The sequence below is a fragment of the Dermacentor silvarum genome, chromosome 7 (assembly GCF_013339745.2).
Source record: "Dermacentor silvarum isolate Dsil-2018 chromosome 7, BIME_Dsil_1.4, whole genome shotgun sequence".
Lineage (NCBI taxonomy): Eukaryota > Metazoa > Arthropoda > Arachnida > Ixodida > Ixodidae > Dermacentor > Dermacentor silvarum.
The window spans coordinates 157,921,514-157,933,130 of NC_051160.1; the positions used below are offsets into that span (position 1 = coordinate 157,921,514).

Consider the following 11,617-nt stretch of genomic DNA (forward strand, 5'->3'; position numbering starts at 1 on the left):
CCACTTGCGATGAGTAGGGGAGGCACAGGAGTTGTCGGACGACGGCTCGGTGATCCGCGTCCAGTGCCTCCTACTTCGACGGGTGGAGATCAGCAAGCGGCAGGCCGTAGAGCACCCTCGCCGACGCCACCGAGTTGTAGATCCGCAGCGCCAGGGTGGGGGAGCAGCCGTGGCCGCGGGCCAGCAGAGAGCGAGCAGCGCACGCCACCCGCCGGTTCCCCATGCGAAGGGCAGCCACTGCCGGCTGCCAGTTGAGGAGGCGGTCGACAACGAGGCCCAGGTATGGCACTCGCCTCCGCCACGGGAGGGCCGCTCCGCGAAGAGTGAGACTCGGGATCTCGTAGCGGCCCATGTAGCGGGGATGCACGAGGAGGGCCTCCGTCTTCTCCGCCGACAGGGTGAGGCCGATGCCGCTGATGTAGGCGTCGACCGCGTCCAGCGCGCACTGCACACACCTTCGCACTGCACAGCTGCTGGTGGTGGGGCCGGTGGCGAACAGCCCGATGTCGTCCGCGTACACAGCGACGCGGACCTCGTACGCCGGCAGCTGGGGGATATAGTCGCCGATGCGTGCGAGCGCAAGGTTGAAAAGGAAGGGGCTCAGAACACTGCCCTGCGGCACACCGGTCGAGACGGCGCGCGGCTGGCTGAGTGCCCCTCCCACGCGCACACGCATCGTGCGGCCACTGAGGAACGCCCCCACATACGCGAGCATCCTCCCCGAGACTCGCATGGCACTGAGCGCATCGATGATGGTGGCGTGCGGCAGTCGGTCAAACGCGCTCACCACGTCGAGGAGCACGAGGTAGCTCACATCACCCCGATGCTTGGCCTCCTCGAGGGTTGAGACGACGTCGGCCAGGGAGTCGGCGGCAGCTCGCAGTCGGCGGAACCCGCTTTGCTCCGGCGCCATGGTGTCGAGTGCCGCGGCAATCCACTCGAGGCGCCGAAGCGCCATGGCCTCGAACACTTTGCCGGCGGCAGAGGTCAGCGACACTGGACGGTACGAGGCAGGGCTGTTCGAAGGTTTGCCGTTCTTGAGCAATGGAACAACCACTGCCTCGCTCCACTCCGTCGGCATGACCCCGGTTCGCCAGACGGTGTTGTAGGCGTCCAGGAGGAGATGTAGTTGGTCTCGGTCGAAGTTCCGCAGCATCTGGTAAGTGATGCCGTCGGAACCGGGAGCCGAGCGACGCCCACGTGACGCGAGCACCGTGCGCAGCTCTCCGATGGAGAAGTCTGCCGCGCACAGTGCGTCAATCTCCTCCAGGGTGCCCACCGAGGGGAAGTAGCGCCGGGGGGCCATGAGCTCGCGCCGGGGGTGGGGGTGAGGCTGCAGGATTCTGCCGGTGGGCCGTGTTGTGGCTGCAGGAGGCGGGCAGAAAGTGGCGGCGAGCAGCTCTGCGAGCTGCGCGTTGGTGATGCCGCGCGCCACCGCGATGGAAAGTGCGGGGCAGCGCGGGACACGGGGACGCAGTACGGCGCTGAGGATGCGCCACGGGCGCGAGCGAGCGGTCGCGTTGTCCAGCGAGGAGCACAGGCTGGACCAGCTCGCACTGCGGCGCTGCCGCGCATGGCGCCGGCAGACCGCGTCCAACCGGTTGTACACAGTCCAGTGCTCCTGCCTGTCGGAGCTGCTTGATGTCCGGCACTGGCGTTCCGGCGGGCACCACACAGCGGGTCGTGGCCGCACGCGCGCACTCGGCGATGTGCCCGAAGAGGCCGCGCTCCGAGACTGGCACCACAGCACACAGTTCCAGGAAACGCGGCCAGTTCACAACACTGTAGGTTCGCGTGGGCACATGGGCGGCGGCGTGAGGGACGAGGAAAATCGGGAAGTTGTCCGACCTCCGCGTGTCGGGGTTGCGTCGCCAGATGTAGTGGCAACGCTCCGACACCAGCGCGAGGTCGATAGCCGTCCCCGCAGAACCTCGGCGCACGAAGGTGGGCCCGCCCGTGTTTGCCACAAGCAGGCCCGCTCGCAGTGCACTGTCCAGCAGTTTTCGGCCGCTCGCGTCGATGCGGGCGCAGCCCCACGCCGTGTGGTGCGAATTGAAGTCGCCGCAGACGACGAGGTCCCCCCCAACACGGCCGCACAATTGCACCACAAATTCGGGGTCCCATGGCTGACTGGGGCGAACATAAACACTGGCGACACATGTGTCGGTGGCCCCGACGCGCACGGTCACCGCCACGCACTCCACATTGGCACACGTCAGGTCGTCCACTCGCACCACGGCCTGGGCGAGGTCGGCGCGGACGTAAAGCGATGCGCGCGACCGCCCAGCCGGGTGGAGAGGATCGATACACGGACTGGCAGTGCATGACGCCTGCTGGCAGCTGTTGGCGCTATGGTACGCCACGAAGCCCGGCAAGTTGAGCTCTCCCGCGCGCGCGTACGTTTCTTGCAAAGCAAGCACGTCGCACTCGCCGAGGAGAGCCCCACCCGCGAGCTCAGGATGACGGCGGCGCATCGAACGCACGTTCCACTGAACGATGCGCGGCCGCTGTTCCCTGGACGTACTAGCCATGCTGAACCAGGGCGTCATGCATTGCCAGTGCCGCCACACACATGTGACGCGCCGGCGAGTCGGCGGGTACCAACTCGAGGAGGGAGCGGAGAGCCGAGGCGAGCGCCGTCACCACTAGCTCGGTTGTGGCCGGTGGCGAAGCTCCGGGGGGCTGCGCCGGGTTGTCGTCGGTGGCGGGCGGTTCGCCCGAGTCGCCTCTGGTACTGCTGCTGCTGCCTGCTTGAGTTCCACCCTTGAGGGCCGCGGAGTATGACAGCCCCGGCTGCAGTCGCGACGAAGGTGGCCCCCGCTTCGTCGCCCGCTGGGTAACGGGATGTTGCTTGGGTGAGGGTGCTGCCGTAGCGCCGCTGCCCCGCACATGCTCCAGCGCTTGTTTGCGCGTGATGCGCGGCTTGGAGTTGGCGAGAGTGGCAGCAACCCTCCTTTCTAGCTGCCACTGGGGACAGCGCGGAACCACTTATCATCCGTTGAGGCGTGCGGGCCCCCGCAGTGGAGACACCGATGTCTCTCCACAGTGCAGGCGCTCGTTGCGTGCCGGCCGGCGCACTGCAAGCAGCGGGGGTCGCGCGAGCATGTCACAGTCGCGTGGCCGAAGAGGCCGCATCGGCCACACTGCAGAGGACGGGGCAGCCGTGGATAGACGACCCGCCGCTGTCGGAAGAGGTGAACCTCCGCGGGCACCATGGAACCGGCGAAGCGCAGGACGACGGCGTCGCCATTCCGCGTGGCCGAGAGCACCGGCACGGACGACTCCAGGCCCTCGATGATGGTGGACTCGTCGAATGTTTTCTCTGTTTTATATCGTCCCCCAAATGGTAATACAGCGGCATTCCTTGCATTCCTGGATAAATTTATTAGCTGGGCAAACGAAACTGGATCAAAGCTAGTTATAGGTGGTGATATGAACATAAACTTACTACAGGCATCACCGACACAGCGTGATTTCCTAATGGTGCTCGAGTCAAATGCATGCACTAACACTATTAATGAACCCACTCGTGTCCAAAACAACACTGCGACGTTACTCGACCTCTTCATCACAAACAACCCTACATCCAGTTTGCTTTCGGGCGTAATTGGCGTACACATCAGTGATCACCTCCCAATCTTTCTTATCTCTGACCTACATAAACCATGTCGCTTATCCGATAAAGAAGAACCAATCTCATTTCAAGATATCAATCCGATTTCACTAGAACAATTCCGAAGCGATGTACTGAACATAGACTGGTCGGAAATATACAATGAGATTGATCCTGGTTTAGCCTATAACTCCTTTTTACATCTGTTTAAATCCACTTACATCAAACATTTTCCAAATAAAACGATAACACGCAACAGAAAAGTACGAAAACCTTGGATTACAAAGAGCCTTCTATCCCAAATAAAACAAAAAGATAGACTGTATAGAAAATTTTTGCAAACGAGAGACGCAAATGACTTCAAGAATTTTAAATCTTTCAGAAACAAATTGACGCATACGCTCAGAGAGGCTAAAAAGAATTATATGCACAATGTATTTAATCCACAGATAATGAAACGTAACGACCTCACCTGGAAAAGGCTAAATGGCGTGCTAGGGAGAGTAAACCGGAATGCGCCACAGTCTCATGAAATAAATCTAAATGGCACACCAATGTCAGGTTCTTCATTAACAAATTCGTTTAATGATTACTTCACTTCTCTTATAAACAGCCCTCATCATCCTGCTAGCTTAGACCATCTAAGATCTAATAATCCTGTCAGTGCATTTCTAACACCTACCAGTGCTCAGGAGATATACAATGCATTCATAACTTTTTGGAACAGTAGAAGCACTGATGTTGATGGCTTGCAAATTCGCCCTGCTAAATATGTCATAGATATTATCTCCCCGGTATTAGAGCATGTCTTTAACCTCGCATTTTTAAATGGTACATTTCCAAAAGCACTGCAAGTAGCGAAAGTTACTGTTATTTTTAAAGGCGGTGATAAGAACCTATTATCCAATTACAGACCTATATCGATCCTACCGGTCTTCTCTAAATGTATTGAAAAATTGATTAACGTTAGAATGCTTTCGTTTTGTGAAAAACACCACATCCTTACCGACGATCAATTTGGCTTCACGAAAGGACGTTCAACGGAACAGGCACTCTTAACCCAAAAAGAATTTATACTTAACGCATTTGAACAAAAGTTATTAACACTAGGGGTGTTCATAGACTTTTCCAAGGCCTTCGATCGTATTAACCATGAAACACTACTAGGAAAACTCGAAACCTATGGCTTTAGAGGCGTATTCTTAAGTATAATAAAGAGCTATCTGGAGTACCGATGTCAAGTGGTTGTAATAGGAAATCATACATCAGATCTCAAATTAGTAACAAGTGGGGTGCCTCAGGGGAGCATTCTTGGGCCGCTATTATTTAATGTTTATATTAACGACATAACAAACATTACTTCAGCGGCTAAATATATTATTTATGCCGACGATACCACCATATTGTTTAGGTCTTCTAGCTGTAGTGAACTGGTGACTTGCGCAAATTCAGCATTAAATAAGCTTAATACATGGTGTCAAGTAAACTCATTAACCATTAACACAAGCAAAACGAAAGCCATTCTATTTCAACCTAAAAATTCTAGGGCTAATATTACTGACCGTATATTTATTGGAAACTCAACTGTGGATGTAACCTCCTCAGTTAAATGCCTTGGCGTCATTTTTGATGAACATTTAACCTGCAATAAACATGTCGATTCGCTCAGCGGTAAACTTGCAGGCGTCGTGGGTGCCCTTGCAAAGGTACGCTCTTTTCTGCCCACTTCCGTCAAATTATTAGTGTATAACTCTCTCTTTTTTTCACACCTTAAATACTGTCACCTTGTCTGGGGAAACACAACAGAGTCAAACATTACTAAACTTTCTCTACTACAGAAAAAAGCTGTGCGTGCTATTAGCAACTCGGCTTATGACGCACACACTGAACCCCTTTTTAAGAAACTTCAAGTTTGTCCTGTAAATTTGCTATTCAATGAACTGCTCTTGCAACGGTATCTCACAGAAAGAAAGCAAGGGAGTCACTTAATTGAGCACCTATCTAGCCTACGCAAGAACATTAAAAAGTACAACACTCGTCATAATGCGACCTGGTTCATACCCCGCGCACGCACAAATTATGGAACACAGCTACTCTCCCACTCATTACCGTCCTTGTTAAATTCACTTGATTTCTGATTACTTACTTAATTCCTTACAGTTCTGCGACAACGATGATTCTCCCTGTATTACATTGCTTGAACCACACGTGTCTCATTGTATACATTTAGACTACTCTCCTGCCACTGTACAATGCTACCTAACAATGTCTGATTGCTGTTGCTAAATATTGTTTTTTTTAACACAATTTTGAAAGGGGCGCAGACCCCTGTCAAGCCGAATTGATTTTGGCTTTTTGTCTGTGCCGCCTACATCATGTATTGGATGTGAAATAAATTGATTTGATTTGATTTGATTTGAATGCCGGGTCCACGGCGAAAAGCGTGCCACAGCACGTGTTGAGGGCCAGGGCTTTCGCCCTCACGTGCACGTCGCAGATCACCCGGACAGCCAGCAGGGCCGTGAGGTCCGCGCCCGGAAGCGTGTCGACGGCCACCACGTTGGCCCGCACCGGGTGCGCCCCCGGGACCCCGGACAGGAAGGCGGCGATCGCATCGCGCGATGTTGCCAGGAAATGCGCCTTCCTGCTCGTAGGTCTGTACAGGACCGTTTGGCAGCTGGCTGGATCTTCTGGCGTGGGAGACACGGTGGCGGGCACCCTCGAGGGTGCGGAGGGCTTTGGGCGCGGCCCCAGCAGATGGGTCGGGTTGCCTCCGGCAGAGCCTTTCGGCAGCGGCCCCGGGGGCATATTTAGAATATGCAGTAGGTACAACGCATGGCAACCGCAGAGCCACGCTATTGGCTTACACGCCTGTGGGACGCTGTGATGTCACTCCTAGCAACGGCGCCAAGAGACTACTCTCGTTCTCAGCGCTTTATCGCCTGGCTCTTCTTCCCCAGCGACACGGATGTGCCAACGGCCGCTCGGTCGAGGCCGTCCGTGACTTGTGTTTGGACTGATCGGACTGTTTTTCTCCAAATGGTTTGTTTTTAACCGCTGTACGCACGTGTTCTGCGGCAAATGCCACGCCTGACTTTTTTTTTTTTTCCTCCGGCTGTGCGCACGTTGGTGTTCGGACTGTTTTTTTTTTCCCTCGCTCTCTCCAAGTGTTTGTGTTTAACGGCTGTACGCACGTGCTCTGTGACTAGTGGTAGGCCTGACTTTTTTTTTTTCGGCTGTGCGCACGTGATATTTGGACAGTTTTTTTAACGCCTGTACGCCCGTGTTTTGCGGCTAGTGTTCCGACTGACTTTTTTTCTCTATCTCTCTCTCCGGAGTGTTTTGCACTACCGGCTGTGCCAACGCGGTTGTGCGGCTATAGCCGCTGCGGACAGTGATTGTCGGACGTCGACGCACTTCGCGATGCAATGCGTGAAGGACCACGTCAATTCATGCGCTGGTGTTGAAGTCCTTCGTTCCAACATCACGAATGTCGATGACGCTTCTCGATGGATTCTATTCTCCAAGATTTATCTCTAATTCATGGCCAATAATTCTGTGCTCCTAACTCCTTCTGTGTATATTGTGTAAAACGGAAACTGTATAAATTGAAAACTGTATGCCATGGTTGTGTCCTTATTGCGGTGGAGAATTGTCCCACAGCTTTTTAGATATGGTAATGCTTGTATAGTATGTACCGCAACAAATTAAATGTTTCCCTCTCCTGCTTGGTTTTGACGTGATGTAGTGGTCGCAGAAAACATTGTCTAATTGCGACAGTATATACCCTCTGAACAATCCGCAGGCCAGAAGCAAGCTATACATGGAACGTTATGAATAAGGGTGGAGACCAAATCATTTAGAAGGGATGCTTTATTGATGATGACACGTATTATCTACTAAAGTGTTCCGATAATGCAGTTTCAGCCAGTATGTTAAAAAAAAGTGTCCCCAGTCAGTGTCCACCATTTCGAATTGCTGTGCTTTAGAAATTCACATAAAGCAGTGCTCTTAAATTACAGTTTTTAGCTTGCACCATTTCCAATGCTATTAATGGCAGTTCGCCTTTAAAAATTTTTAGCCCCGTTGTAGAATAATGGGAATTGCTTTTTGCAAAGCACTTTTTAAACAGTATTTAACATGCACACCACTTACGTCCTAAAACTGACATTGTGCATCTGGAACAACTCCAAAGTACCTTACATTAAGGATATGGCGACATGGAGAAAACCCGAAAAACAAAATAAAACCCGAGAGAGTTCTTTTCAAAGTGAAGAAATTGGCACATACCTGCAACATTTATTGAGAGAACTTCGTAACATCGAAACAAAATAGGCTCTTTCTAGGACTGTTTATTACGTTTTGTGCAAAAGCACCTAGAGGTTAAAACAATATCCAGTGCTTTGATGCCGTGTCGATGTCGAATTTCATTGATAGGACGTAAGCTGCAGAATAATCGCAAAGGTGCTTTGCTTCACTTTGAGGGCGTCGCGCTACCTGTCATTAGTAGTAGTGGTGGAATACGACATCTCATTCTCACAGGTTCCGATCTTGTCGGGATGGATTTCACGCATCGATCCTCGCCGCGTAAGCTCCTGCACCGGCGTAAATAGGTGTCAATTATATCGGTCGGTAGGGCACGAGGGCACTTTGGTGGTTGGGACGGAAAGTCTCGCTCTAGAAAACGTGAGGGCGTCGAAGCGCGAAGCCCAGCCACGACGCGCAACAAGAGACGCGAAGGGCGCTGGTGATGAGAGCGCTTGCTAGGCTTGACACCGCGGCGGCGTCCCCACAGCCGGCAGCCAATAGCATAAACAGCCCGAATATCGCATGCGAACACAGCCGGAGAAAAAAAAAAAAAAGTCAGGCCTAGCACTAGCCGCAGAACACGTGCGTACAGCCGTTGAAAACAAAACACTTGGAGCGAGCGAGAAAAAAAAAAGAAAAAAAAAAAAACAGTCCGAACATCCACGTGCGCACAGCCGGAGGAAAAAAAAAAAAAAGACAGGCGTGACACTTGTGCGCGCTTTGTCTCCGTAGCTTTCCCTTCATTGCCACAAAAAGTTGTCCGCGAGTATAGCAGCAGAACACGTCCGTACAGCGGTTAAAAACAACACACTTGGAGAAAACAGTCCGATCAGTCCGAACGCAACACGTTGGAACAGCCATGGCCTCTCGATCGAGCGGCCGCGGCACAGCCGTGGCTAGAGTGACCGCCGTGGCGCTGGGGAAGAAGAGCCAGGCATGTTGAGGCAGTTATGAGGAATGAGGAATGTTGATACAAAATGGAGGAAGCTGACCAGAAAACTGTCAATCAAATATTTGGACTGCAGGAGGGGTGCAAACCAGGAAACAGCGGTTAAGAAAAAGGTTAAGGAAACAGAGAGGGGTCTGTGGAAAACGGGGATGCAGACGAAATCAGCACTGGGAACATACCGAACTTTCAAGCAAGAAATTGCCAAAGAAAATATCTACGATAATTCTAGGGGAAGCTCTTTGTTGTTTGAAGCCAGGACGGGAGTATTGCGGACTAAGATGTACCGAGTCAAGTACCAAGGTATAGACACGTTGTGCTGTGCGTGTGGAGAAGAAGAGGAAACGGCTGAACACCTCATACTTTTCTGTAAGGGGCTTAACCCTACAGTGCGAGGCAACGGGGCTGATTTTTTCAAAGCATTGGGGTTTAGGGACAGTGAAGGCAAAATAGACTTTAAGCGGGTAGAAATAACCAAACAGAGGTTATCTGATTGGTGGATAAAATTAAGGCAGGGGTGAAATTTCACCCACCACAAAGTACAAATTATCTTAATAGTCATGGCTAGGTGGCGTATGTCACCGCCCGATTTAAAGGGTTCAGCCTCATCCATCCATCCATCCATCCATCCGATTCTGTTCATGCTGTATTTACAAGGATTAGAGAAAAAATTAGAGAGGAGCGGACTTGGCTTCAACCTTTCCTATTTCAAGCAAGGAGAATGGATTAAACAGTCATTACCAGGACTGATGTATGCGGATGACATTGTACTTATGGCAGACAGCAAGGAAGACTTGCAGAGATTAATGGACATCTGTGGTAAAGAGGGAGATAGCTTAGGTTTGAAGTTTAGTAAAGAAAAATCGGCAGTCATGACTTTTAATGATAATCAGGGCAGCGAGCATAGGATACAGGAGGTTACGCTGGAGGTGGTGGATAAGTACAAATATCTTGGAGTGTGGATAAACAATGGGGCTGAGTACCTAACGGAACATGAAAAATATGTGACGGCTAAAGGTAGCAGAAATGCAGCTGTGATGAAAAATAGGGCACTGTGGAATTACAATAGGTACGAAGTGGTGAGAGGGATTTGGAAAGGGGTGATGGTCCCTAGTTTGACTTTTGGCAATGCGGTCCTGTGCATGAGATCAGAGGTTCGAGCAAGGTTGGAAGTTAAGCAGTGAGGGGTAGGTAGACTGGCTCTGGGAGCACACGGAAATACACCAAATCAGGGGGTACAGGGTGACATGGGATGGACGTCATTCGAGGGCAGGGAAGCCAGCAGCAAGATAGAATTTGAGGAGCGATTGAGAGAAATAGCAGAAAAGCGGTGGGCAAGGAGAGTTTTCAGTTATTTGTACATGAGGAATGTTGATACAAAATGGAGGAAGCGGACCAGAAAACTGTCAATCAAATATTTGGACTGCAGGAGGGGTGCAAACCAGGAAACAGCGGTTAAGAAAAAGGTTAAGGGGAAACAGAGAGGGGTCTGTGGAAAACGGGGATGCAGACGAAATCAGCACTGGGAACATACCGAACTTTCAAGCAAGAAATTGCCAAAGAAAATATCTACGATAATTCTAGGGGAAGCTCTTTGTTGTTTGAAGCCAGGACGGGAGTATTGCGGACTAAGATGTACCGAGTCAAGTACCAAGGTATAGACACGTTGTGCTGTGCGTGTGGAGAAGAAGAGGAAACGGCTGAACACCTCATACTTTTCTGTAAAGGGCTTAACCCTACAGTGCAAGGCAACGGGGCTGATTTTTTCAAAGCATTGGGGTTTAGGGACAGTGAAGGCAAAATAGACTTTAAGCGGGTAGAAATAACCAAACAGAGGTTATCTGATTGGTGGATAAAATCAAGGCAGGGGTGCAATTTCACCCACCACAAAGTACAAAATATGTTAATAGTCATGGCTAGGTGGCGTATGCCACCGCCCGGTTTAAAGGGTTCAGCCTCATCCATCCATCCATCCATCCATCCAGGCGATAAAGCACTGAGAACGAGAGTCGTCGCTTGACGCCGTTGCTAGGAGTGACATCACAGCGTCCCGCAGGCGTGTAAGTCAATAGCGTGGCTCTGCGGTTGCCATGCGTCGTACCTACTGGATATTCTAAATATGCGCCCCGGGTAGGGTGGCTAGAATTCTAGCCACCCTACCCCGGGGGCACGCCGTCATGGCCCGCAGCAGGAGCGCCCGAGCGCGCGCGGCTGTTGTTGTTTTTCCCCTTCTATTTCTTTTTTTTTTCTGCTTTGCAGAGCGCGGGGGAGATGACGCGCTGAGCCGCTGCGAGGGAGCGAGCGGAGAGGGGCCCCCGTGCGCTCCGTCGTCTGCTACAGGCCGCAGGTGGGAGGGGCTTGTTGGCGCATGCGCCGTGGTGCCAGAAACCGGCGCAGCCGCGGGGCTGGCGCCCGTCACGATGGCGCACGGGGGTCGGCTCTCCTCTGGCTCAGCAACCTCGGGGATGGGTGGCAGGAATCGAGAGAAGCCGCGCTGTTGCTGCCCTGCGGCGCCGTCCGCCCCGGCGATCCACGAGGAATACGAGGCAGCCGGCGATCGGGGGGTGCTGCTCTCGTTGTCGGGGGCAGGTTCGCCATGACACCCGCCCGCGCCTTCATCCTCGGCCGCCCGCGGGAGTGACTCGGCGGCCGGCGTGTGCTCGCCATCGAGCGGGGTGGTGGGGGGGCGTCCGAGATCCGGGGCGTCGTGTCCCGCAGTGCCGTCCGCCGCTGCCTCCCCGCGTGGGGCA

At 52.7% G+C, this 11,617-nt stretch overlaps 1 protein-coding gene across 1 annotated transcript in view; it reads right to left on the reverse strand.

Annotated features, from left to right (window-relative positions):
- Positions 1 to 2,523: 2,523 nt before the first annotated feature.
- LOC119459300 (nascent polypeptide-associated complex subunit alpha, muscle-specific form-like) overlaps positions 2,524 to 11,617 on the reverse strand; it is a 10,465-nt gene continuing 1,371 nt past the window's right edge. The window contains exons 2-5 of the mRNA XM_037721111.1: positions 11,028 to 11,597; positions 6,061 to 6,396; positions 3,111 to 3,322; positions 2,524 to 2,967 (exon numbers count right to left, since the gene is read on the reverse strand). Coding sequence (XP_037577039.1) covers positions 2,524 to 2,967; positions 3,111 to 3,322; positions 6,061 to 6,396; positions 11,028 to 11,597 — 1,562 coding nt within the window. The remainder of the gene's footprint in view (positions 2,968 to 3,110; positions 3,323 to 6,060; positions 6,397 to 11,027; positions 11,598 to 11,617) is intronic.